Genomic DNA, 27,618 nt, shown 5'->3' with positions numbered 1-27,618 from the left:
TTCAATAGTATTGCCCCTTAGAAAGATCTACTAAAATGGTTGCTGAAATGTGAGGGGTTATATATAATATAATGTATCTGTCTGGACAAAGCAATTCTTCAGTTTGTGAATCTCTCTTGTCGATCTAAAACAGGCATTTCGACAGGCACTGAATGTTCAATAATTTATTTCCAGCTTTTTAGTACTGCCTGCAGGAATGCTGCAAAAAAGGCCACAGGTTTACCACAAGTCTGACTGATGAGCTTCAGTTACACATTAATGTTGTATTTCGTGGTTTGGGATACACGGTTAACATTTACACACACAATTAGATACAGTCTGATTATAATTTCTTCTTATCCGATATATTTTCATCTAAAAATAATAAGCAGTTTTTTAAAAATCCATTTGATTTCCGTTCCGGTGTGGCTGTTTTACTCTAATGTTCCAGCAAATGTAAAAGCAACAAATGGGAAACACACACATGAATCATTTGAAATGTGTCCAAATTTCCAGTCCTTTTCCATAGTTACAGCTGTTGATTAGAAAAAAATTACACCTCATCTAATGTTTCCCATGTACAAACAAGCATCTGGATGCACAGTCATTCAGAAAAAAAATTATGCATGTGATGTAGCGGGTAAAATCAGGCTTTATTTTATTAAATACATTATTAAAAACATATCCAGAGAAAGGGGGAAATGTGAACTTGAGTGGTAGCGAGTAGTTGATATTCATAGAAAGTGAAATAATGTAATCATTCCCCAGAACTCAGTATTATTAATACTGATGAATGAAATATATTAGGAAACTTTTTTTTTTTAACTCAGTAGTAATCATCTTTTGGTTTGTTCTTCATGGTAATGTGCAGCAAGAGACAAAAAAATAACCTATTGTAAAACACATTCGTGGCATGTTTATTGTAAAACTGTACATTTCTCTTTATATTCACTGGAAATGTATGAGAAATGCTGCAATAATAAAATACTGCTCTGAACAGAATCACGTCTTTACATAGCGTTGGATCTTCAGATCTGTTGTTTTCCCTGACTGAATAATTCGGAAAGTAAAATGTTTCCATTTGGCATTCGTAGAAAAAGTCTAAATAGATCCCCATAACCACAGACATCTGCTGATATGTTCTACATACCAGCAAGTAGCCACATCTTATTTCTCATAACTAACGAATTAAGGCCCTTGTCTTATAAAATGATCAACATATTGAACAGCGACCTTCATGCAAAACACTACAGGATGGAGAGTTTGGAGAAATTCCTTCCCTCCTCTCAGTTTTTTTAAGACACTGTATTAAAAAATGATTAACACGCTTAAGGCTTCATTATATAATTATTTCATTCTTTGAGGCCTCAAAACAACACTAGAATAAGAGCGAACACATGAGAAGGCAGTTGGAGGAATCTTCCGGGGGTCAAGCAGATTGTTCTCGAGGCGCAATGCTACTATGTGCGAATCCTCGTCGTTCAAAGGGTCGCAGATATTATCCTCACCGATGTGCCTGTTGGTTAAAACATTGAAAATGTTAGAAACACTTAAGCACATTCTTTTAGATCTGATCGTTTTTTTTTTTTGTTTGTTTGTTTTTACATGCAAGAATACTTAGTCATTACCATTTCAGATCACTTTTTTCTAGCAACCAAATAATTGACTACAGTGCAGCTTTTATAGTTGATCTGCCCATAATTGCTATATCATTTAGTGATCGGTAACATGTCAAGTCAAATCAAGTGTATTTCTATAGCGCTTTTCACAACAGACATTGTCTCAAAGCAGCTTTACAGAATTTAACAGTTAAGGTGAACGATGTGTATTTATCCCTGATGAGCAGCCGTGGTGACTGTGGCAAGGAAAAACTCCCGTAGATGTTATGAGGAAGAAACCTTGAGAGGAACCAGACTCAAAAGGGGAACCCATCCTCATTTGGGTGACATCAAGAGTGTGATTATAAATCTTTAAACAATACAGAACACTGGAGAGAGAGAACTAACATGAGCACAGGAGTGTAATATTGTGAGTAATGTTCTTTTTTAACAGTCTTTTACAGTCATTTGTGGTTATAAATCTAAGAGCAACTCATAAAATAGCTCAACATTTGCGATCATCATAGATCCAACACCAAGGTTTAACTAGTGGAGGGTGTGTAAAAACAGGAACGTTGGTCATGAGGTGCTCTTTCAGCAGTACAGATCCATGATATATCCACATTAACTGTTTTCACTATGACTTAGACATCAATATAAACAGCCACTGCTGCCACTGCTTCACTGCTCTTGAGCAAGTCCCTTAACACGTAACTGCTCGGTTGTATAAATGAGATAATTGTCAGTCGGTTTGGTATAAGAGCTACCGCCAAATGCCATGAATATAAATTCTGAAGTGTATACAGTCTGTTCAGATTCAGCCGAATGCTTTCGATGTTTTCTGCATGGCATTTCGGGGTGCAGGTACAGAATGCATCCTTTGAAATGAATCAAAGACTTTTTTTTAAACAAAGACCTGACCTGAATCCAACTGAGCATGAACTTTATTTGCTGAATGCAAAACAAGACAATTGCATCTTTGCAGAGCCTCAAACGCAGTCATCTTCACTTAAAGCAGTGATGAACTGCAAATGATAACAGCAATCATGATTTAAAATTTTTCGTGTGTTCGTTTAATTTTGGTTTCTTGGTCATTTTATTGCTATTATTTTTATTCCATTCCCCTGATATTTATGTGAAAATTTTCAAATTTAAACTGAAAGTTGCATGTACTGTCATAACCAGCTAAACTATTAAACGGTTTGTTTGTTTGTTTTTTTGGCCATTTGCCTAACTGTAATATCGTTTAATATTGATTCTGTGTTTCTAGCAGTTATATTGAAGCTTGATAATAGAAATACGACTGTTATTAGTGGTAATATAGTGAATGCTGTCAGCATTACACACTGCAGACTTGTTTGTTTCAGCATGATTTACAAGAGGTAGTCAAACCATTATGTGCAATTAAAAAGAGGAATGAGCCTATAGAGGAATCTAATATTCTGGAGTGACTTTGTCTGGAAAATAGTTCCGAATCTGCGAAACCAGATCAGTGCTCCGTTACAATATGTTGTAGCAATACATGATTTGTAATTTGTGTAGCTACCTTATGTTGTTGTTGTTAAGCCTGAGGAAATGTAACGACGTCATCTCGTTGACACCGAAGGGAATGCTGGTCAGTTGGTTGTTGTCCAGACATAGCTCAGTCATAGTTTTCAATACGCCGAAGAAAGACTCCGGTTCCACCCCTTCTCCATCCAGCTTGTTGTAGGAGAGATACAGATATTCAAGGCCAGGCTCCATGTGTGCAAACACGTATCCTGGAATGCGTTCAATCTGATTGCCGACCAGAACCAGGTGAACCAGGGATTTTGGCAGGAAAGATGGAACCAAATGGAGCTTATTGTGTGATAGATCTATTGATTCCAGAGTCCTTTAAAGATATAGTGCACGAGAACAATCAGTGTCAAGGTATATTTCTATATTCAGCAGAAATTAAATACATTGAATTCTATTATATATATATATATATATATATATATATATATATATATATATATATATATATATATATATATATATATACTAATTTGCTGATATTTTATCGTTCCGTCAGTTATACCTGTGATTGATCCAGGCAAAGGGCGCGATACGTGACTCATCTATTTTATTGTGTCTAAGCACAATGACGTTGAGGTTTTTGCTTTGGTTAAAAGCTCCATCAGGTATTTCCTCAATTAAATTGTTTTCAAGATGCAACTCCTAAAAAAACACACACACACAAAATAACAAAAAGCGAAGCAAAGAATTATATATTAAATATATTTTGACAAAAGAAAGTTTACAATTTGTTTGTGTGAAAGATATAATTCATGTATCACTGCTATACGTTTGTGGGTTTAGTAAACTTGATAAAACCATGAATTGTCACTTCTAATGATTAATTTATACTTCTGTAAGGATAAGGACACGTAACGATTGCACACCAACAATGATAGCAGGATTGTTCTTCAACGATCATCATACACAAGTTGCCGAAAGGTTTCGAAATTTTTGGGGTTGAACTCGTTGAAGGTCTTGCTGGTGCTTCCTGTGACTGTGCGTGCTGCTTTTTTCTGCCATCTGTTGGCGTGTTGCAAAACTATTCCCGAAACTTTGTACTTGTAGAGAGGCGTGTTATTTTAATTACTGTAATTGGTGAATAGTGCAAATAAATAAGTATGAATTATTAGGTTATTTTAAGGTTTTGATTTGAATCTAGGTCTAGTTAGCTATTTTCTTCAGTAAGAAATCTTAAATACAGTAGCAGCTTGGCTACTTTTTAGCATGACATAACATTCTGCAAAAGTTATTTTAACATAGGGGTGTAAAGGTACACGTATTTGTACCGAAAAGTTTCAGTACAGAGCTTTTGGTTCGGTGCACACATGTACCGAATGCTTTCCTTCTTACGTGCTGAGCATAGTTTACTAAGTTACCATGGGAACGTAGTAAACTATGCTCAGCACGTAAGAAGGAAAGCATTCGGTTGGCCGCAAAGTGGCTGGCCGCAAGTTTGTTTAGTCTCCGCCTTTTTTTTTTTTTCTTTTTTTTTTTATTATTATTATTGAACTTTAAAACATACGCAACAATGCCAGGGGTACTGATAAGAAACTAGAGTTAGCGCAGTGTCACTGTGGCTACTCACTCCGTACCGGAAATACAAATTGTTTTGCATATGTGCGAAATTGCAGCCACTTCTTGGTCATCGCCAAAGCTACCGATATGGATTCTTTTACGTTTTATGTCCAGTTTCAAGAAATTCTCTTAAAAGGAGAAAATCCTGGCAATTCTGCATATTGAGAGACTGAATAAATGAAGGATTGCAGGAATGAAGACATTTGTTAAAGTATGCTGAAATAAGTAAAACAGTTAATTGAACAATATCTTTTGAAAATTAAATATTAAATGTAAAACACGGACACACACTTATATACATATCTGTATTACCCAAAAGGGGTCTAACAAATGTAAACTAATTAAAACAATTGTTCAATTTATTAGATTCTTTAACAATTCAATTTGTGCCTAGTTAATTAATATAATAAAAAGTATTGCATTCATTTGGTTTATTCTATTTTTTTAAATGAAATATAATTATATATATTATTTAACCAAGCAGGCATTTTATTTAAAATTATAAAAAAAAAAAAAATGTAACTGTTAATGTTCACAAGTATTAATAAGAAATTGCATTAATAAAAAAACGACGAGCAGTTTTATGTTTTGCATTTCTTCTTCCTCACTGTACCGTAATTGTAGCGAACTGTGACTTTAAAAACCGAGGTACATACCAAACCGTGAATTTCGTGTACCGATACACCCCTAGTGTACGGAAGGGGGCAGTGTGATGTGGAAACAAACTACAGTGTACAGACAACAACAAACGTTTTGGCAGATGAGGTAGTGCAATACAGGCTTGAACAGGATGTTAGAAAAAAGATCATGAGACAAAGAAAGAACAAACCCCAGCATGACCTTCATGACCAAATTAATAGAATTGCTTCTGCTTAATGGTTTTGTTCCTGGAGAAGGGATGGCCCTATTGTATCCAGTCAGCTCTTGTTCCTGAGGCTTGTGATTCATGAACTTGAACTTAATCACTTCCAGAAGTAAATTCCTTCTTTTATTTTAATACTGCATCCTTGCTCATTTAAATGGCCTTTTTTCAGCAGGAAATTATTGTTCACTCTGTGAGCTCTTGGTTTTAAATGGCCTGTGGTAACAGAATCAATCGCTCTATTTACTGTATTCATTAAAATGGAAAAAAAACCTCTTAATCTGGTATAAATTACTTTGTTGTTTATATTAGATAGAATTTGGACACATTTCCATTGGTGAAAACATAAATAACTGCACAAGTACATATAGGGGAAAAGCGTAGTTCACAACACAACTCTGACACTATTAAATGTATTTTTCTTCACTCCTTCAAACAGCACTTTGCCAAAATGTACCTGCATGTCACTTACTTAATGACCACTGCTGTCCATTAAGTACATATAATTCAAACAAATGTATTAAAAAAAAAACTACATATTTAAATACATGGTTCTCATCAGATGTTTTAGAGGTTCTCGTCGGTGTGATGTCTCTAGATCAAGTGGTTGAAGGTTTGTAGAGTGATTTCAGAATTTAGCCAAAAATGTTTGTAATAATTATTGTTATAAGGGTATTTAAGGCTCACAAATGAGTAAAAGATACTTTTTAGTCCAGACTTTGGAGTCCATTTCAAGACTTTTTTTCATGGACCGAGTGGAGTAGTATTATACAGTGTGATTTAGTATTGTGCCGACACTTAATCAATGTAATCACTTTCTTTGTTGAAACTGACAATATAAACAATGCGCAAGTATCAGTGTGGCATGGTGGTGAAACTTTGACGCAACCTTGAGACCTGTAACATTACCTGCAGAGATGCTGGTAGGCCTTGGGGGATGGTGCGGAAGTGGTTCCTGCCCATCCGTAGGTAGGTGAGCTGTTTCAGTGGTGTGAAGCTTTGAGGAGTTACATTTGCTTCGCTCAGTAAGTTCCCTTCCATTTCCAACGTAACCAGATTGCTCAGACCTGCCAGGGGTTAGTTATAACAATACAGTTCCATAGTATCTACCTTTCACTTCTTAATACTTACACTTAAATTTGATATTAAATGTGTTTTAAGCATCAGCTGCTCTTCATGACTGTTATGGCTTACCTTCAAAGCTACCCTCATCAATCTCTTGGAGGTTGTTCTCATTGATCTTAAATTCTTCTAGCGTATGTGGAAGCCCTGGAAGAATGTGTTGGAGCAAGTTTCCATCCATGTATAACCTAGTTAAAGATTTAAGCTTCTGTAAATGAAAAAATTTAAACAAATGGTAAATGAATTAGAACCGTATAGTATAGTATCAGATCACATTAGAATAATGTACCTAACTTGTACAGCTAATAAACAATTTTTGCAATATTTGCCAATTATTTAGATGCTACCTGTGATATGTGTCTTAAATCAATGTGCAGTCCTATGAAGCTGCTTTGGTTTTATTCATACAAGCAAGTTATTCATACTGCATACTTGCAAACTACTGGGTGTAACTAAAAAGAAGGAGCAGACTTTCTGATATTTTTCTTGATTGTGGGCCATGGAATTTTGTTCATTGTTTATTTTTATTGGGTGTTCAAAGCAGTCTGAGCACAGGGAGGAGAAACACTGCAGCACTAACAGTTGTGTCAAGCAGTGTCAGTTCTGAAGTCATGGAAGTGAACACAAGGTTGTGTTTTTTAATACACATATATGGATTTGTGTTCCGTCTTTAACACTGTTGGCCATGGTATGGTTTCAAAAGCTGGTACTGATGATAAGATGATCTGCAAAATGAGTGAAGGTAAAAGTCCTTACGGAAAACGCTTGTGGATCAATTCCAGATGATAAGATCTTGTTTTTTCCCAAATCTATCCACTCCAAATTCAGTACACCATTAAATGCTTCTGCTGGAATTGTAGTGATTTCATTTTCTGTGGATTCATAAAATATAGTTTGTAAATTCATTCGAAAAATGCTCCACAGTAACTAGTCATGAAAGAGATAATTTTTTCCCCCCAAAGCAATTTTAAAGACTGAAAATGATGTCATTGTGGCATGGCATTGTGTTTTATGTTCTATTCCACGTTCTAGATTGTAAGGTAGACAAAATATGTTCATGTTGTTGTGTGTATATGTTCATTCCAAGGAAAAGACAAGGTCATAGATTGTGTGTGTGTGTGGGGGGGGGGGGGGGGGGGGGATAAAGGGTTAAGGGTACTTAATACTTGTCCCATGTACTTTACAACACACTGAAAGTCTTTCTTCACATATCCCCGTGAGGTTAAGAGCGCAGGGTCAGCCATGACATAGCGCCCCTGGAGCACTGAGGGTTCAGGGGCCAGAGAGTTTGTAATAGTACTTAATATTACTAAGGTATTGGTGGAAATTTGATGCAGCCAAACATGTAGAAATGCATAAAAACTAGTTTGCATAAAATAGAAAATCTCCAAATCTTGCTGGAAGAAGGTGCAATATTATATATATATATATATATATATATATATATATATATATATATATATATATATATATATATATATATATATATACAGTGAGGAAAATAAGTATTTGAACACCCTGCTATTTTGCAAGTTCTCCCACTTAGAAATCATGGAGGGGTCTGAAATTGTCATCGTAGGTGCATGTCCACTGTGAGAGACATAATCTAAAAAAAAAAATTCTGAAATCACAATGTATGATTTTTTTAACTATTTATTTGTATGATACAGCTGCAAATAAGTATTTGAACACCTGAGAAAGTCAATGTTAATATTTGGTACAGTAGCCTTTGTTTGCAATTACAGAGGTCAAACGTTTCCTGTAGTTTTTCACCAGGTTTGCACACACTGCAGGAGGGATTTTGGCCCACTCCTCCACACAGATCTTCTCTAGATCAGTCAGGTTTCTGGCCTGTTGCTGAGAAACATGGAGTTTGAGCTCCCTCCAAAGATTCTCTATTGGGTTTAGGTCTGGAGACTGGCTAGGCCATGCCAGAACCTTGATATGCTTCTTACAGAGCCACTCCTTGGTTATCCTGGCTGTGTGCTTCGGGTCATTGTCATGTTGGAAGACCCAGCCTCGACCCATCTTCAATGCTCTAACTGAGGGAAGGAGGTTGTTCCCAAAAATCTCGCTATACATGGCTCCGGTCATCCTCTCCTTAATACAGTGCAGTCGCCCTGTCCAATGTGCAGAAAAACACCCCCAAAGCATGATGCTACCACCCCCATGCTTCACAGTAGGGATGGTGTTCTTAGGATGGTACTCATCATTCTTCTTCCTCCAAACACGTTTAGTGGAATTATGACCCAAAAGTTCTATTTTGGTCTCATCTGACCACATGACTTTCTCCCATGACTCCTCTGGATCATCCAAATGGTCATTGGCAAACTTAAGACGTGCCTGGACATGTGCTGGTTTAAGCAGGGGAACCTTCCGTGCCATGCATGATTTCAAACCATGACGTCTTAGTGTATTACCAACAGTAACCTTGGAAACGGTGGTCCCAGCTCTTTTCAGGTCATTGACCAGCTCCTCTCGTTTAGTTCTGGGCTGATTTCTCACCTTCCTTAGGATCATTGAGACCCCACGAGGTGAGATCTTGCATGGAGCCCCAGTCCGAGGGAGATTGACAGTCATGTTTAGATTCTTCCATTTTCTAATGATTGCTCCAACAGTGGACCTTTTTTCACCAAGCTGCTTGGCAATTTCCCCGTAGCCCATTCCAGCCTTGTGGAGGTGTACAATTTTGTTTCTAGTGTCTTTGGACAGCTCTTTGGTCTTGGCCATGTTAGTAGTTGGATTCTTACTGATTGTATGGGGTGGACAGGTGTCTTTATGCAGCTAACGACCTCAAACAGGTGCATCTAATTTAGGATAATAAATGTAGTGGAGGTGGACATTTTAAAGGCAGACTAACAGGTCTTTGAGGGTCAGAATTCTAGCTGATAGACAGGTGTTCAAATACTTTTTTGCAGCTGTATCATACAAATAAATAGTTTCAAAATCATATATTGTGATTTCTGGATTTAATTTTTTAGATTATGTCTCTCACAGTGGACATGCACCTACGATGACAATTTCAGACCCCTCCATGATTTCTAAGTGGGAGAACTTGCAAAATAGCAGGGTGTTCAAATACTTATTTTCCTCACTGTATATATAGTATCTCACAAAAGTGTGTAAATCGCTCACATTTCAGCAATCACACTGTAGTAGATCTCAAAGGACAATACTGTAGATATGAAACTTGGATATATATTTTAGCGTATTCGATTTGTGCAGTTTGTGTAGCAGTAGAGATTAACTGTCTTCTGAAAATAACTCAACATACAGCCATTATTGTCAAATTACCAACAAAAGTGAGTACACCCTAAGTGATAACAGCTGTACGTCGTGTATACATGCAGAGCCACATGTCTTATTTATCATGTTCATGTTTTTGCCTGCTTGACAGGATCATACAAATTTGCGTATCTTGTATTAGAGCAGTTAAAATTTGGTGCTTTGAGTACAATTCTCTCATACTGACCACTGGATGTTCAACATGGAACCTCATGGCAAAGACTCTTTGAGGAATCGAGAATTCAAATTGTTGCTCTTCACAAAGAAGGCCAAAGCTATAAGAATATCAGTAAGACCCTGAAACTGAGTTACAGTACACTGATCAGTAAATCTATACTGCTATACAAGCTGCATATTGACTACTCTAAAATATATTTTTTATTTCTATAGTATTGTCTCTTGAAAACATATAATAGAATGGTTGCTGATATGTGAGGGGTGCACTTACTTTTGTGAGATACTACTTAGCATTTATGGTCAGACTCAACATTCCAAAGAGTATTTGTGAAATCTTAAATGGCGAAAATGCAGATAACTGTTTATAGCAGCTGTAATATGAGTAAGGAAGCAAACTTGATTCATACCAATAGCTTCAATAAATAATTACAACAAAAAAACAGTAGTTACTGTTGCTAGTAGGCCACATCACAACCTCCTCATAGTTGATTAAGGTTATTTTATCCTATTCTACATGTTGATCTTTGCACAGACATGTTGTCATCCTTACCCTGTAGATTGAGGGATTTGAGCTCAGGGATGGAAAGAGGAGGAATACTGGTGAGTTTGGCATTTTCGCAGGAGACGATGACATCAGAGATTGTGCATCCGTGAGGGAGCGCATAGCTAATTCGTGCCGATTCCTCGTCTACATCATCTCCCTCTCCAGCGTGACTGGTCTCCGGTGGTTCAGTCGGTGGTGGAAATTCTGGAGGGGTAGGCAACTGTGGTGGCATCTGGAAAACATCCCCTCTTAACCACACAGTCTCCTCTTCCTCCTCCTCTGCTTCTTCCTCTGCTCCAGGTTCATTCTGTGGTCGCTCTGCTGCCTCCTCTAAAGTCCTCAGCATCTCCCTCTGTTCCTTCTCCCTCCTTCTTCTCCTCTCTTCCTCTATCCGCTGGAGCTCCTCCATCCTCTTCCTCTTCTCTTCTTCCTCTGCTGCTGCTTTCCTCTCAGCTTCCTCTTTTAACTTTTTCTTTTCCCACTCTTGCTCTTCCAGGTGTTTCCTCTGTTTTTCTGTCTCCTTTTTTTGCTTCTTTCTCCTCTTCCGTTCAGCATCTTTTCTCAACTGCCTTTCCTCTTCCTCCTTGTATTTTTCTCTCCTCAGGCTTTTATCAGGCAGAAATCCGCCATCAGGGATACTCGGGTCGTTAGAAACAGGGGAATCCCCGGAGTGTTCGGAGACTTCATGAGCTGTGATTGTTATAGTAATACATCAAGAGTCAGAATCGATTCACTTTTTGACTACATTTACATTAATGGCACTCGGCAGCCTAATGGCTATAGGATGCATGAGAAGCAAAGACGCAATGTCTTCAGAAACATAGTTCAGTAAAGTCTAAAGCACAGTTTGTGAATTCTCAATGGTTTTAAGAGTTATGATGTTATCATAAACAGTGATTTATGTTTTATGTCTTGAGGGTGAAGTTAAATCAATACACTTTACTCACTTGCGTCGATGCAGATTGGGCAGCACTGTCCGATGGGTTTAAATTTCAGTTGGCATTGTAAGAGCGGACACCGCATTTCATCACACACTACATTCCCATCGGAGCATAAGCAGGTGACACAGGGCTTCGGTGACCACACAGTCTTATCAAACATGGTGATGCCCTGAAAAACACACTGTCCTGTGTTCCCTAGGGGGGGATAAAATTTGATATTTTTTTTTTTATTATATTTGCAACTGAATAGCTTTTTTTTTTTTTCCAATCTATTTTCCAAATTGGTCACTGGCTAATTAAATTCAAATAGATTTTACAGTGAACATTAACACAAGGCAGCTTTATAGACATCTGGATATAAATGTAGATGTATAAAAACTCCCTGAGATTTCAGGAAGGCCCCTATTCCAGGTGACTTCAAAGAATGAGGCTAACAGCCCATGCGGATGAAGATTACCCTAAATATGATTCCTCCAAGACACATAAAGCCAACCAGATGCATTTTTTCCAACTGCAGCTCATTTGGCGTCTACGCAGCACACTCTGGGAAAAGAGTGCCATCTGCCCAATTCTGCATAAATGAGTTTAGATGACTACTGTTGACTAATGTTTTTGTGATTAACAGTGGATAGAGTAATGTCATCCCTCAAACCTGCGAGTTCGGCCAATTTTTGCTCCCTTGACTAGTCAGAAATGGCTATGGAGTCATCCAGATTCAAACTTGCTACCTGCTGTCTATAGGGCTAATGAAGAGCTATATGGATGTGACTTGCTCCATTTTTTACTTATTAGATTTAATTTCTTGCAAAGCCTACTATAAGACCATATGAAAATTTTAAAGAAAGCATATCTTGCTGTTGACCAGAACTGTTGTTCTCACACCGTAGCTGCTCAAATTGGACATGCAGTCATCATGTGGTCAGTGTGATACCACCATGGGCAATATGGTCTTGTCAACAAATAGCCAACTTCCCAAGATTTTCCTTTCAGGAAATACCACAAGTCCTCAGTGGAAAGAATAACATTACCCTAAACCTATGAAGTTTATGGCCATGCTAAATCATCTTAATAATTGCAGAGCTGAGCTTTCAATACTTTTAGCTTTTTTCAAAAAAAAAGTAAAATTGATCTTTTGCCTCACATATGGCCATTTATTTCATTTTGTGTGCATTCTATTTTCCATAGGCATCAAAAATAAATACGCCAGATTTTAAGGCCCTTCTTAAGCATTCACTGACCTGGAATAACATTGTAGTTCGGTTTTGGTTCCTCTACCTCTTTATAAGATTCAATAAAAACCGCAGCTCCGTTATATCCACCATTTGCTGGCACCCTGCCTTGTCGGGCCATTTTCTTCCCCCTCCTTCGTCTTCCTTGAGCCATTGGACGATTCGGATTCTGCTCTCTGGCAACACTGTAGCTTATCCAGCAGAAAAATGACACGGCAAGTAAAAGCCATAGTCTCATGACGGAAGTCTGTGGAATGAAACAAAGGCCGTAGGCCGCATTGTCCTTAATATACTCCTTTTAATTTATAGTTTCTGGCACACTTTTATAATAACAAGTCTGGGAATAAATAACAAGGTACACCATTGTGTTTGGGCTTCTGTATTATCCCGGACTCTCAGGGAGCTCCGAGAATCTAGTGGTACCTTGTAGCAAAACATTAAGGCGACCCTAAAACTATTATTTAGATTTGCGTTAGGTGCCACTTACTACTGTTTAAGTGTCGTGTTCAGATTTAACAACCATAATACAAGTATTTTGTGAGCCCAACAACCCTAAAAGGTTCCTGACAAACAGCTGTGTTGGTGCACTATTCAGTGTTCTTTATCTGTGTATATAAATGTGATAATTGTGAGTATTTTCAGCGTATTCAAATAGAAGTGTGCATATTCTGAAGGCTGTACCACCATGGCGCAGGCAAGTAAAACCACATTCAACAAAAATATTTCCATTTTGTACAACCATGCCAGGGTGTAAAAGTTTTCTTTGCATCAGACATAAGCCATTAGAACAAAGCATGATATGAACATTGGAACATGGCTTTGCAAGAATAAACAGCAATATTCATCAAAACTCTACTCGTGAGAAGAACAGAATTGTGATCAGTAATCCAAGCAAGAATCCCTCTCCACCCCCCACCCCCATTCATATTGGATGCAAGCCTAAGACAAAGTGTTATGTGGTTAGTGTTCAAGCAGTTTTGGCACTGTGGCATGGGGGGGAAAGGGGGAAAACTAAAGAGTGAGGAGAAAAGGAGAGAACCAGAGAAAGCATTTTGATTAACCAGCGTTTTAGGATGACAAGGCTTAGATGGAAAGAATCTTTCTAAAAGGCAAAAAGAGAGGAGGGTAGAAAATATCCAGCAGTAAGTGAGGACATCCAGCATGACCATACATATGCTGTGTTTTGTTTTGTTTTTTTTCTCCCCCTCTGAACCCAGACAGAAAGCATTATAGAGTTTACACTATAGAGTTTCTCAGACAGTAAGAGGGCTGGAACAAAACTTGTTTTTCCAATAAATGCAAACAGTTAACTGCCCCCCTGCCCCACATGCACTATTGTAGCAAATCTTATATATAACATTTTTTTTAAATCAAGTACTAAATCATATAATCAAACTGAATCCAAAAAGCGTTCAAATTCTAGATCATTTACATCTGCTACCGCAGTTCCGTGACGCTTTACTGATGGTTTAGAGGAGAGCAGAAATGAGTCATTTGTACATTACCAGTGGTTTGCAGGTTTTGCGAGGCTAAATATTTCCGCCGTTCCCAGGCTGTGTGGGCTTTGCCAGCAGCGCTAGGACAGCGTGCGTCTGCTCGGCTGCCGAGCTGATAAATGTCTAAAACAGCCGAGGCTGCGTTCTGCGAGAGAAGCTGGGGCTTGCCTAAGAAGCTTCTTCAGTTCAGTATCTGACAGTCACAGTCGAGGGGTCAGGTAAATGATACTGCCTCTTTTGGAAGAAAGAGGTCGGTGATTTGCTGTGCCGTAATTACTAGTCTATGGAGGTGCTGTGAACAAAAGAGGTGCCATACGACTTGTCATTAGTTTGAACATCCATTTAGGGTAGAAACTAGCATGTAAATGTACATGTATAGCATTTTGTAAGGGTCAGAGTCTCTGCAAAAACTGATAAGAACAACCAAGAAAGTGTGCTTGATGTGAATTTTTACAGTGCACTAAAACATGTTCTTCCCCCATGATACTTTTGTCCAACCCCATCTCCCATTTCATGGGTGGGCATAAGCAGGCAGTATCCGATTTCATATGGAGGGTGGTTATGTGTGGTTCCTAAATGCTGTTTTGGTTTGTTGGTTTATGGATAATGTGTATTACATTAGGATTTATCCCTTTTCCTTTATATTATGTTAAATGTCTCTTCTTATTTAAATAGTCTCCTAACTCCCCCCCCCCACTGAAACATCCTTCTAAAAGTATTAGCACTTATGAAGTCTTCAAACCTGTGCCTGAAAATGAAAGAACACATTTCAGTGCCTGACCATCACAGACTATAAACAATGCTAGGATCAAGGAGTTAGTGTTTTTGAGACATATAATTTCAGTGATGACAGAGGCAGTGTTTGTCTCACTCATGTAAAGGCATCTTTGAAGTGCCATTTTTATGTTGAGGTGGTTTTAATAGACATAAACGATCATCAAATCATCATAATGCTTTCTTTCATTATATAATGGAATCTAAGTACTTCTAGGAGCAAAATCTAAAATGAAGTATCTGTTAGTGGCTTTAACTTAAATTGTGAAAATTATCCAATTATTATACGTGTTGGTTTTGGAGATTATTGAAAACGCACACAAATGACAGTAGTATGTCGGGTCATGTGGTGAACTGTAATTTACCTCTGAAATAGCAATCAGTGATTGTGTATAAAGGCTGGCTTTTGAGAGAAATGTAAGCATTTCAGTGATGATAAAAAAAATAACAATAGATGGGTTACAGATGTTTTTATGGCCCTGATTTGGGTAATGACTTAATAGGGGGAATATAGATTTGCACATTTTTTCCGGTTGTCCACCATAACACACAATTTCTTAGTGAAACTCGTTTCTTTGTTAATGAGAAGAAATTATGTGGTGTTAAACACAGTTGGAACAAATACCTCAAGTCCTTGGTGAGTATGCTGCTACAGAGCAAGAGCATGCCTTAAATGGACATGATTGTGGTTATCTACCGATTTTGGTTTTGACTATTCAGCATAAAGCCCCGATTTAACCAATTGAGCTCATAAATAAGGATCTCTAATCCTTTAAATAAGGTGATGTTTTGCAGAGTTGGAACAAAATACTTTGGCCTTGTTTCCTGCTGAATAAGACAAGCCAGAGCACATTTTTATACGTAGTGAACTGACTTGATAATGGGTGGTGTTCACTGATTTCAGTTCCAACCGTGCGCCACAAAGCATTAAACCTTTGTTGTGTTTTCTCCTGTATAGTAAGAGTAGCATGGAGTTGTCAGTACATAGTAAACCTACAATTTTGGGTATGACTGCTGAAATTTGAGCAACTTGCCAACTGGTGTCTAGAGATTTTTCTTTAAGTATGATATTACAAACTTGGCACAGCTGTATTCATCCAGTGTTTAATACAGAATCTCTGTAAACTCTCAGTTTGAAGGGATTGGGTTTATGTTTGCACAAGGCCATTCAGTGGAATTCAGTGACTTATCCCTGAGGCTCTGTGTTGTCTTGGCTTTTTTTGTAGGTAATTGCCTTATTGGAAAGTTACCCTTTGCCTCAGACAGAGGTCACGAATGTTCATCAGGACAAGCCTTTCTGCTATAAAAACTATGCTTTCACCATATGGATAGACTTGACCAGGTGTCTGATTAAGGCCAAAGAATTTAGTCATGGTTTTATCAGAATATAAAATCATGTTTCTCATAAGTATAAATAAGTGTCTTCTGGCAAAGCACCATAAATGCTCTGTGATGGTTGTTCCTCTAGCAAATGGTATGGAAAACAAGTCCATCCATCCGACCTCCAGGTCCTTGTTCAATTTCTTTAGCCACAGCCTTTATACCCAGTTTGCTCAGTTCGGTCATGTGACCAGCTGTGGGAAGAGTTCTCGACTTGACTTAAGCTTGTTCACTGTTACATTCTTAAGATCTTTGCCTCAACAGAAGCTCTAAGGGTCTACAAAAAAAATTACATTTTAGCTCATGTTTTCTTTTAGCAGGTGTCTCTTTCTAAATCATCAACTAAATTTCACATTGGTGGGATGGAAAGCAAAAATCTGAGTGAATGATACCTGAGCTCAGTTTGAACATGGGTTTTGTTTTTAGAGTAATGCTGGAAATGAGAGAATGTGTCAAATAAATGCTTGTTCAAGTTACTCTACAGATGTTAGCCTGTCCTGTGACTCATCTAATAGTGCACAGCTGCCGGTTTTGAACAGATAGAATTGAATAAGAAGAGCTAAGTTTTTTGTTCTTTGTATACTCAATGGTACCATTTTCAGTAATGGGATGTCCCAGCTGTAACAGAAATAGCAACAGAAAATGTTCATTGTAATTTTTTTATTTTTTGGCAAGTGTCAAATTGTCAGTCCTGAAAAGAATTAGCATTGGCGTTTCAATCGGCATTTCTGTTTTTGTGCAATTGTATGGCTTTTTCTGTGGAACAATGTCTGTTTAATGGTTAATTATTAATAATTAAGGCACCTAATCCAAGAGCTGCCGAATCGCCCCTTCATAGTCACGCCCCTTCTTGGACACACCACTTCTCAGCCACGCCCATCCAAGTCTCCTGTTTGCTAATGACTGAAACCTAATGACATATAGCTCCTAATAACTAATAACCTCATTTGTGTTATTGTTTACAAATGTGCAGAGCATATCCAAAAATGGAAAAAGACTTAATTTAATTTATTTATTTATTTTTACACTTGACTAGAGCAACAGTAAACACTAACCTTTCGTCACATATTAATAGTTTTCAATGCTGGGGCATCTTTTACATGTTTGACTAGATGAGCAATGTATCTGGTTGAAATCCAATACCTGTATCAGTACTGATTCCAAATTTAAAAAAAGCTCTATTTTACTGCTAAACGTCAGCATTTTTAAACTGCAAGAATCCTTCAATCTACTATTACTTGTAAGTTTTCACGAAACATAGAACGACTCGATTTTCCTTTTTTTGTGCAGCATTTTATTGTTCCTGAATCTGTCCTCCAGGACATTTAATACCATGGTCTGTATACTACCACAAAACTCATAAAGCTAAGAGTTTTTGAGGAGAATAAAACCTTTAAACATCGGTCAGAAACTATGCATCAGAAACTATGATTATGTCATCATGATATGGCTCTTGAAATTGCATTAGCAACTAGCATCAAATGTAAGATGTCATTTTTTCCGATGTGGTCGTTCTAGTGGAGCCTCATACAGATTTTTTTTTTAATATGGAAGAATTCACATTATGCCAGAGAACTGCGGTACACTGTTGTGGCATGTCTGGCGTCAGCACTTTCAGAGAGGAAGCTGTATTTCTTTTCTTCACTTGAGCAGGGAACCTTAGGGCATCTACCATTTAAAGCACTCTCTAAAGGCTTATGTTTTGAAGAGCTAGTTTTATATTTAAGAAAAAACGATTCTCATCATTCTGTCATTACCACAAATTATTAGCTGATCAGGGAAGATGTATTTATGGTCTCAAGGTTTTTTTTTTCTTTCTGGATTTCCACTGGAGCTACAGAGCTGTCAAAATACACTGTAGTTGAATTCTGTATTGTGTAGCTAAACCCAAGAGACATGTTTTTATTGTTAAAAGCTTGGTTGTGTTGTGGATATTTTAATGGCACAATTAATGGACCTGCCTTGCTTTTTAACTCGTGGAGTTGATGGGCTTTTCCACTGTGAATAATATTTCTTCGTCTCAGGGTCGTACCCATACACCCAAGTTCCGTCACCGGTAACGATCCTCGTCATGAAGGACTATTCGTCCACAGCACGCTGACAGAGTTCTTGGGAGACTTCAACGCAGTGTTCCTTCTGCTCCTGGGTCAGCAGACGCACGGCGCATGTTCAAATCACACGTGAGGATTGCCTGGACTGTTCCGTATGACATAAGAACAATGGCAGCCATGCACAAGCTGCCAAATGGTTTAGATGTTTTCGGGGGTTGAGCTCGTTGAAGGTCTTCCTGATCTCTTATCGTGATGTTCTTCCGCTCTTGAAGCTCGCGTGCCACACAAACACCTCAACTAACTCATTGCAGCATCGCAGTATCTAATTGCCGAATCGTATCAAACGTCTCTGTGGCATATTTGGCAACGCACATGGTCAGAATAGCACCAGATGTACACAGGATGATGTCCTCTGGCACGTTGACTTATGAAGGTCGGCTTTCCCTGTCACTGCGTGCAGCCTTGTCTTGAAACTTTTTTTGATACCAGATCACAACCTAATAGAAAACCTAAGGAAGATTTTTAAGTGATATGTCTGATAGCACTCTCCACCATCACCATCATCAAAACAAAGGCAGTATTTCATGGAAGAATGATGTTCATCCTCTAAGTACTGTTCAAAAGACTTGTACAATCCATGCCAGTGTGCAAGTTGTTCCAGTAGTGAATGGTGGAAAAATCATTTTATGTTGGTTTCTCCATTTATTTGTCACTCTGTACACTGTAGCCACTTAAAATGTACCATCCATTAAGCTCCACATCCCAATGCAGAACACTGTTGTAATGGTAAAAACTTCACTACAAAGGCTTAGTTTAACGCAAATCTACATTCAAATGATGAAACTATAATGAATGGACATTCTGTGTCACCCAGATGAGGACGGGTTCCTTTTATGAGTCTGGTTCCTCTCAAGGTTTCTTCCTCAAACCATTTTAGGGAGGTTTTTTTTGTCACATTTACCACTGACTAGTTCATAAGGAATAAACTTTTAGCAAGAAATTTCTGACATTACATTTAATACGTTTATTTCTGTGAAGCTGTTCTTGGCTATTAGTGCTATACACTTTTAATTGAAGTTAACAGGGTGCAAATAATCCAGTTGCTAACACACTTCTTCTCTTAAATGTGCAAACTTCTCTATTTCTTAAAATCATATAAAAATGGGTAGCTCTAATATGTAGTTTGAGACCCGTGTTGGAGCTATAATTCATATAGCTAGATAGGGGGGGGGGGGGTGTCAGAGGTAGAGATCACAGATATTTTTAAGTAATAAAATGACTGCAGGCGAAAAGAGAGATGAACAGTATGATAAATACTGGATTGTATTACAGACTGTTCATACCTTTCTGACACTTTAATATCTGTTGACAGGAATCTACTGAGGGGGGAAGCGATCTTTTGCTGGGATTAGTGAATTATGGCCAGGTTTTGTAGTGAAGTCTAAATTAATGGCATAGGTTAGAAGCTTTTGAAAGTATAAGCTCAGGCATCATTAGTGCAGTGGAAGGTTACTGTTGATGGATTATTTATTATTTGTAATGATTCATGAGTAATTGCAGTTAGAGATCTGGAGTATATTTAGATGATTTGCTGTGCATAGTATATGTCAGTTGGAGCACAATCAGCCCTGGTTTTGTTTGGAACCATTAGAAGTTTTTACAATGTCTAACAAACATTGCATACATGTTCACAAAAATCATTCTTTTATTTGCCAGATATTTTTAATTGCGACATTTACCAAATTACATTGTTACATTAAACAAATGGTCAGCAAATTGTAACACAGTATATAAGAAGGAGTTCAGTTATATGTTCAATACCACAGTGCTGTTGATTAATTCAGAATTAGATTTTTGGATTTATGATTATTATAATTTATGTACATTTATACACTTTTGCTAATATCTTACCGCTTCAATAGGAGCACCCAAAAACACCTGGTGGTCCCTATGAACACACTTTAGAACTTAAAATTGTTGGAATGTAAGGAGCTTCATTGAAAGGAATCTGCAGTATCAGTACAGTAAAACCCCGTTGGACGAGCATAATTCGTTCGTGAAAATTGCTCGTAGGTCCATTTGCTCGTATGTTTGAACTAGTTTTCCCCACAAGAATGAATGTAAAAGTGATTTAATCTGTTCCGAAACCTCATACGATTGCTTTTTTCTGCACTTTAAACGTCTTTGTAGCCTATTTTAAGAAACAAATACACTGCAAATTACCATACGGTAAACATCATTTAACACTTACCCATGAGGTGGTGGTTGATTGCGAGTGTGACACGAACACCACGTTCGTACTGTTCGACTATTTCCTTCTTGGTTTCAATGGTAATTCTATTTATTTTTGTTTTCACAGCACCATCACTGATTTTCTTGGGAGACATTTTTCAAGATTTCTCGTGACATAAAAATATAACACTAAAAAAAAGTTACGTTTTTGCTGCACTGAACAACGAGAGCGACACAAGATGAACTAAGCGACTGATCGACGAAAGCGGGGAACCGGCAGCGTGGGTTTGCTCGTGCATTCGAAATTTGCTCGCAAAATAGGGTCAAATTTGCTCGTATCTTCGTTTGCTTGTACTATTAGTTGCTCGTACAATAGGGTTTACTGTACTTTGTAACAATAAATGTGTAACTTCCAACACAAAAAGGAACATCTTAAACACTGCAGACTTGGGAACATGTCCAGTTGTGTTTTTTTTGTTTGTTTGTTTGTTTTGTCTTATTAACTTCACAAGAGAGACAAACCTGCATGGAGGATATCTGTTCTCCACTACATTTAATCAAATTCAAAATCATTCTACAATTCGAATTCCAGCCATAAGGAAAAAACATTTTTGTTAAAAAAGTCCTTCAAAAAGCAGTGTGGGAATTGTATTATACCTAAAAATAACATTGTACAGTAAGTGTGTGAGAGAAATACAGTCTGGTTTCCATCCATAGGTTAAAAAATGTGCACCTCCAGCTCCAGTGCAAACAGAAACGACCACCAGTGAGGATTTCTTTTTTCCCCTGTCAGAGAAACTCTTGGAAAAAAATTCTCAATTCTCAAAGACTCAATGTCTACACAGGAAGTCTGGGGAATAGATTATCTGTGGTGGGCTTTAAATAATAGCTGGAGACTGGAAAAACCTTGTTTTCAAAGTGTGTGTGTGTATGTATATATATATAATATAATATGCTGTGTGTGTGTGTGTGTGTGTGTGTGTGTGTGTGTGTGTGTGTGTGTGTGTGTGTGTGTGTGTGTGTGTGTGTGTAAATATATACACAGTATATACAGTGAGGAAAATAAGTATTTGAACACCCTGCTATTCTGCAAGTTCTCCCACTTAGAAATCATGGAGGGTCTGAAATTGTCATCGTAGGTGCATGTCCACTGTGAGAGACATAGTAAAAAAAAATTAATCCAGAAATCACAATGTATGATTTTTTAACTATTTATTTGTATAATACAGCTGCAAATAAGTATTTGAACACCTGAGAAAGTCAATGTTAATATTTGGTACAGTAGCCTTTGTTTGCAATTACAGAGGTCAAACGTTTCCTGTAGTTTTTCACCAGGTTTGCACACACTGCAGGAGGGATTTTGGCCCACTCCTCCACACAGATCTTCTCTAGATCAGTCAGGTTTCTGGTCTGTCGCTGAGAAACACGGAGTTAAGCTCCCTCCAAAGATTCTCTATTGGGTTTAGGTCTGGAGACTGGCTAGGCCACGCCAGAACCTCGATATGCTTCTTACAGAGCTACTCCTTGGTTATCCTGGCTGTGTGCTTCGGGTCATTGTCATGTTGGAAGACCCAGCCTCGACCCATCTTTAATGCTCTAACTGAGGGAAGGAGGTTGTTCCCCAAAATCTCGCAATACATGGCCCCGGTCATCCTCTCCTTAATACAGTGCAGTCGCCCTGTCCCATGTGCAGAAAAACACCCCCCAAAGCATGATGCTACCACCCCCATGCTTCACAGTAGGGATGGTGTTTTGGGGATGGTACTCATCATTCTTCTTCCTCCAAACACGTTTAGTGGAATTATGACCCAAAAGTTCTATTTTGTTCTCAAAATTTTGGTTTGTATCATACAAATAAACAGTTAAAAAATCAATATATTGTGATTTCTGGATTTTTTTTTTTTTTTTAGATTATGTCTCTCACAGTGGACATGCACCTATGATGACAATTTCAGACCCCTCCATGATTTCTAAGTGGGAGAACTTGCAAAATAGCAGGGTGTTCAAATACTTATTTTCCTTACTGTACATACACACACTATATTACTAAAGATTTTCAGACACCTGTTCATAAATATTGTGTGGTTTATGAGCATTGCATTCCACATTTAGTCCCAATTTGCTCTAATAATTCCCTCCAATCTACTGGGAAGATGTTCCACTAGATTTTGGAGTGTTCTTGTGGATGTTTGTGTTTATCAGCCAGAAGTGTGTTACAAAAGGCAGGTACTGATGTAGGGTGAGTATGTAGGGTTGTCATTTTTTTATTAAATTTTTATAAGTAAATAACCTGAATTAGGGTTTTCTGTAGTTATAATAAGAAAAACATCAAATTAAAAAAAAAAAGTTTTTTATTTGATTAATCAAACGAAAGAGATCAATTATCAAAATACTTGTTGGTTGTGGCCCGTGTGTGTGTGTGTGTGTGTGTGTGTGTGTATGTATGTATGTATGTATGTATATATATATATATATATATATATATATATATATATATATATATATATATATATATATATATACAGTAGTAGATCTTCTCAAGGAATAATACTATAAAGATTAAACTTGAATATATTTTAGTAGTCAATGTGCAGCTTGTGTAGCAGTACAGATTTACTGTCCTCTGAAAATAACTCAACATACAGCTAATATTGTTTAAATAGCTGCCAACAAAAGTGAGTACACCTTTTGTTGCCAGCTATTTACAGTACACTTGTGAGTACAAGTGATAACAGCTGTATGTTGTGTAACCATGCAAAGCCATGTCTCTTTATTTCATTCAGTCATTTATCATGTTACAAATTTGTGTATCTTGTATTAGAGCAGTTAAAATTTGGTGATTTGAGTACAATTCTCTCATACTGACTGCTGGATGTTCAACATGGAACCTCATGGTAAAGAACTCTGAGGATTTAAGAATTAGAATTGTACCAGAATTATAAGCCCAGGTTATAAGATGATCTGTAACACCCTGAAACTGAGTTACAGTGCAGTGGTCAGGGTCATACAGTGGTTTACTAAGATGAGTTCCACTTGGAACAGGCCTCGCAAGGGATAATCACAGAGGTTGAGTGCGTCAGTTGCAGAAGGTGGCTTCAAAAAACAGATGCAAGAGAGCAGCATTGCTTTAGAGGTTGCAGAAGTGGAAGGTTCGCTTGTCAGAGCGTACACTTGTCAGAACCGTACACTGCAACAAGTTGGTTTGCAGCTTGTCGTCACAGAAGGAAGCCTCTTCTGAAACTGGCTCACAAGAAAGCCGGCAAGCAGTTTGCTGAAGAACCTGTTCAAGAGCATGAATTACTAGAACCATGTCCTGTGGTCTGATGAGACTCAGATAAACTTATTTGGTTCAGATGATGTCCAGCATGTGTGGTGACGCCCTGGTGAGGAGAACCAAGCAAATTGTCTTGCATACAGTCAAGCATGGTGGTGGTAGCATCATGGTCTGGGGCTGCAGGAGTGCTGCTGGTACTGTGGAGCTGTGGTTCATTGAGGGAAACATGGATTCCGACATGGACTGTGACTTTCTGAAGCAGAACTTGATGCCCTCCTTTCAAAAACTGGGCAGAACAGCAGTTTTTCAACATAATAACGACCCCTAACACACCACCAAAATGACAACTGCCTTCCTGAGGAAGGTAAAGGTGACTGAGTGGCCAAGTATGTCTACAGACCTGAACCTCACTGTGAGCACCCCTGGGTCCTCAAGCAGAAGGTAGAGAAGCGCCATGTGTTTAACATCCAGCAAATCCGTGATGTCATTTTGGAAGAGAAATAGAGGATCCCAGCAACAACCTGTGCAGCTCTAGTGAATTCCATGCTCAGGAGGATTAAGGCAGTGCTGGATAACAATGGTGCTCACATAGAATATTAACACTTTGGACACAATTTTGACATGTTTATTTATTTAAACAATAACGGCTGTATGTTGTTATTTTTAGAGGACAGTAAATCTATACTGCTGTTCAAACTGCGCATTGACTACTCTACTCTTCTATAGTATTGTCTCTTAAAAACAATAAAATGGTTGCTGAAATTTGAGGGGTGTACTCACTTTTGTGAGTGTGGAAACATAGCAAAAGTTCCTTTTGGTGTCCTGATGATTTACGTAATTTAACACACCATAATTACTTTAAAACATTCAGAGGAGTATTTTTACGAGCTGCTCTGTCATCTGAAAATGTTCTTTTTTTCTTTTTTCCACGTGGTTAATAGATGTTCATGTTGTGAACTTGTTCATGTCTATAACCTTTGAAACATGTCTAGTCTTCATGCTCTATGTTGAGTTTGGTTTCACTAATAATAAACAAACATTTGCATTAAGCATCTATATTTGTTCATGCCCATGTTGATTAGAGTATTAAATCTCTTCTAGATATCATGGTAATGCAGAATAAACTAAATGTACTATACGCCAAACAGCACTTCATTTTCTTATTTTATTTTAATAAGTTGCCAGTCTGCTTGAACTGGTTATTAAAATATATATTTAATCATGTTGAAACACCAACATTTAAAAAAAGATGTATTTAGTAAAAGGTTTTGTTCCTCGGCACCGATTCTATACGTCTTCCAAAAGGTATTTCCTCAGAAATATGTGGTATGTGTGCAGGTCATTGCATGTCATTTACATTATTTTCATCTCCATTAAAGCTTTGTGTCAGCCTGTGGATGGGGGGAATAAAGTCATTCCGAATCCTTTCATCAGCATGGAAATGTTTTCTTATGAGATAAATGGCAAATCAGACGAACTTTGTATTTACAGTTTAAATTTAAGGAGACAGATCTACCCAAATCCTGCCTGCACAATGTCTCCCAACAATTTCCTTCATTCCAACTTTAATTTGTCATTAATCTGTAGTTCATGTAATATCGTTGATACCTTCTTAAGTCTGCACACAGTGCGGAAAATCAAATCATAGCTGTAATGGATTGATGCTACTTGCAACTAGAGGTATGCAGTGGACTTGGTGAGCTCTGGGATCCAACAAGTTGCAAAAAAACATGTTTTTTACTCTCATGTGGGTCAAAGATGAAGCTCACAGGTTATAGAAGCTCATGTTGGGTAACATCAGAGTGTATTGGAGACTGAAATACATTTACATTTATGTCTGGTGTATACAGGGTTTTATTTATTCATTTATCTGCAGTAATGACTTTTTAATAGTAGTCAGGGTGGCTTTGTTGTTGTTTTTTGCATTTTTCCTTTAAACACAGGAATTCATGTTTATAATGGCAAATTATGGAATGTGACAATCACCATAACAATAAGCTCAGAGCTGTTGTACTGATGTTATTCGTTGTGTATAATCACATTCTTCAGCAATAAATGTGCACTCGCACTGCTCGTATACTGAGGGCGTATGCCAATGAATGTCCCTGAACCTGGTCTCAATTGTTTGGCAGGAGAAATACCCAGATCTGGTTCAACTTCCTGAGGGCTGCAGATCTGAAATCATGGTGATCCAGAGTCCACAACTACCTGGGTAAAAAATTTTTTCTTTTTCATCTTTGACAATTTCAAATGCAAATCTTTAATTTATTGTTAGCATCGTTTCATTGTGTCACTATGTCCAGCTTGCATTGGCTCTTATTACTACCAGACTCGAACATGTCTCATGCATTATGCAATAACACGTCAAATTCTTGAGGTGAGCAAATGATCACCTGCAGCGTGCAGAGCTTTGTGCTCTTCAAATGAAACGGAGATCATACAGGTGAGCGGGATCGTTACAGAATCCAATATCAGACAGCTAATCGTTTAGTAAAGTTTGATATTTACACAAATACAAATCTGTCACAATGCTGACAGAATAATCCATTCTTGATTGTGTGAGATTTTGTGACTGCACTGAATGAACTGCTCTTTTTCTATTTCAGGTGTATGATGAGCATTTTCTGGAACATTGGCGTCAGTAAAGAAGGGACCGTTAAGGCGAAGCTCGACCTACTGATGAAAATGCCTGAGCAAGGTCAGCATTCTATGTACATAAGACATGAGACATGTGTTTGTCTCACTGAAATGCCACCATACAGCAGCAATTCAAATACCAGTATTGGCAAACCCTCTTTTCATTACCGCATACAGGCAGATACCAAAACTGCTGTGAATTTAGTGAAGGGGAAAAAAAACTAGGTTTATTTAATTACAATTAAGAAAAAGTCAAGCAGACAGACTGCAGTCTCTGTGGCAGATCAGTGACAAGACTAAAGAGATTGGTAGAAAACATATTGCATGGTGAACTAGTTATGTGCATTATCACAGAAACAGAACAGCTTTTTTTTCCCTCATTACACACAGAAATAGTTTCTTGTATTACCTGGAACCAGTTATGAGAGCGCTAATAAAAGCTGGTGTGTGTGTGTGTGTAGTGCAGCAGGCAGTGGAGTTTAGTACAAACAGCATTATCTCATGTGCCCTGGATATCTGTGTGGATTGGCTTTAATAATCGTGAACCAGTAGTTTTGAGGATGATTAGGCACTTATACATTCTAACTCTATCTCTGTGAAGCTGAAGTGAATGGCAGCAAGTGAACATTTCATCCTCAAAGTTGATGTGTTGGAAGCAGGAAAAATGGGCAAGCGTAAGGATATGAGTGAGTTTGACGAGGGCCAAATTGTGACGTCTAGACGACTGGGTCAGAGCATCTCCAAAACTGCAGCTCTTGTGGGATGTTCCTGTCTGCAGTGGTCAGTATCAATCTAAAGTGGTCCAAGGAAGTGGTGATCTGGTGACAGCGTTGTGGGAGGCTGAGCCTCACTGATGCACGTAGGGAGCGAAGGCTGGTCCATGTAATCCAAAAAATGAGCTCCTGTATTTCAAACTGCTG

General features: G+C 37.9%; 2 protein-coding genes across 3 annotated transcripts in view; one reads left to right on the top strand and one right to left on the bottom strand.

The window, feature by feature from the left end:
* Positions 1-27,618, top strand: part of cenpp (centromere protein P) — an 89,580-nt gene that overhangs the window by 60,637 nt on the left and 1,325 nt on the right. For both annotated transcript variants that reach the window (XM_083534569.1, XM_083534568.1), the window contains exons 7-8: positions 26,194-26,273; positions 26,668-26,759. In XM_083534569.1, the coding sequence (XP_083390695.1) occupies positions 26,194-26,273; positions 26,668-26,759 (172 nt within the window). The remainder of the gene's footprint in view (positions 1-26,193; positions 26,274-26,667; positions 26,760-27,618) is intronic.
* Positions 614-14,789, bottom strand: ecm2 (extracellular matrix protein 2, female organ and adipocyte specific). Its single transcript, XM_083534465.1, has 10 exons — positions 14,360-14,789; positions 12,864-13,101; positions 11,632-11,820; positions 10,691-11,374; positions 7,435-7,550; positions 6,751-6,886; positions 6,466-6,623; positions 3,640-3,779; positions 3,124-3,450; positions 614-1,495 (listed from the first exon to the last, which is right to left on the bottom strand). The coding sequence occupies exons 2-10, from the start codon at positions 13,090-13,092 to the stop codon at positions 1,327-1,329; spliced, it is 2,148 nt and encodes a 715-aa protein (XP_083390591.1). The 5' UTR covers positions 13,093-13,101; positions 14,360-14,789; the 3' UTR covers positions 614-1,326.

This window comes from Silurus aristotelis (genome assembly GCF_946808225.1).
Source record: "Silurus aristotelis genome assembly, chromosome: 28".
Classification (NCBI taxonomy): Eukaryota; Metazoa; Chordata; class Actinopteri; order Siluriformes; family Siluridae; genus Silurus; species Silurus aristotelis.
This window is presented reverse-complemented; position numbering and strand designations above follow the sequence as displayed.

Bases quoted from the DNA above. Each gene is read 5' to 3' on its own strand.
- ecm2 (XM_083534465.1), bottom strand. From the start codon at position 13,092: ATGAGACTATGGCTTTTACTTGCCGTGTCATTTTTCTGCTGGATAAGC. The intron at 11,375-11,631 runs GTGAGTAAAGTG...TAACAATCACAG, and splicing joins CCCAATCTGCATCGACGCAA to CTCATGAAGTCTCCGAACAC. The intron at 1,496-3,123 runs GTAGCTACACAA...TTTAACCAACAG, and splicing joins CTTAACAACAACAACATAAG to GCACATCGGTGAGGATAATA.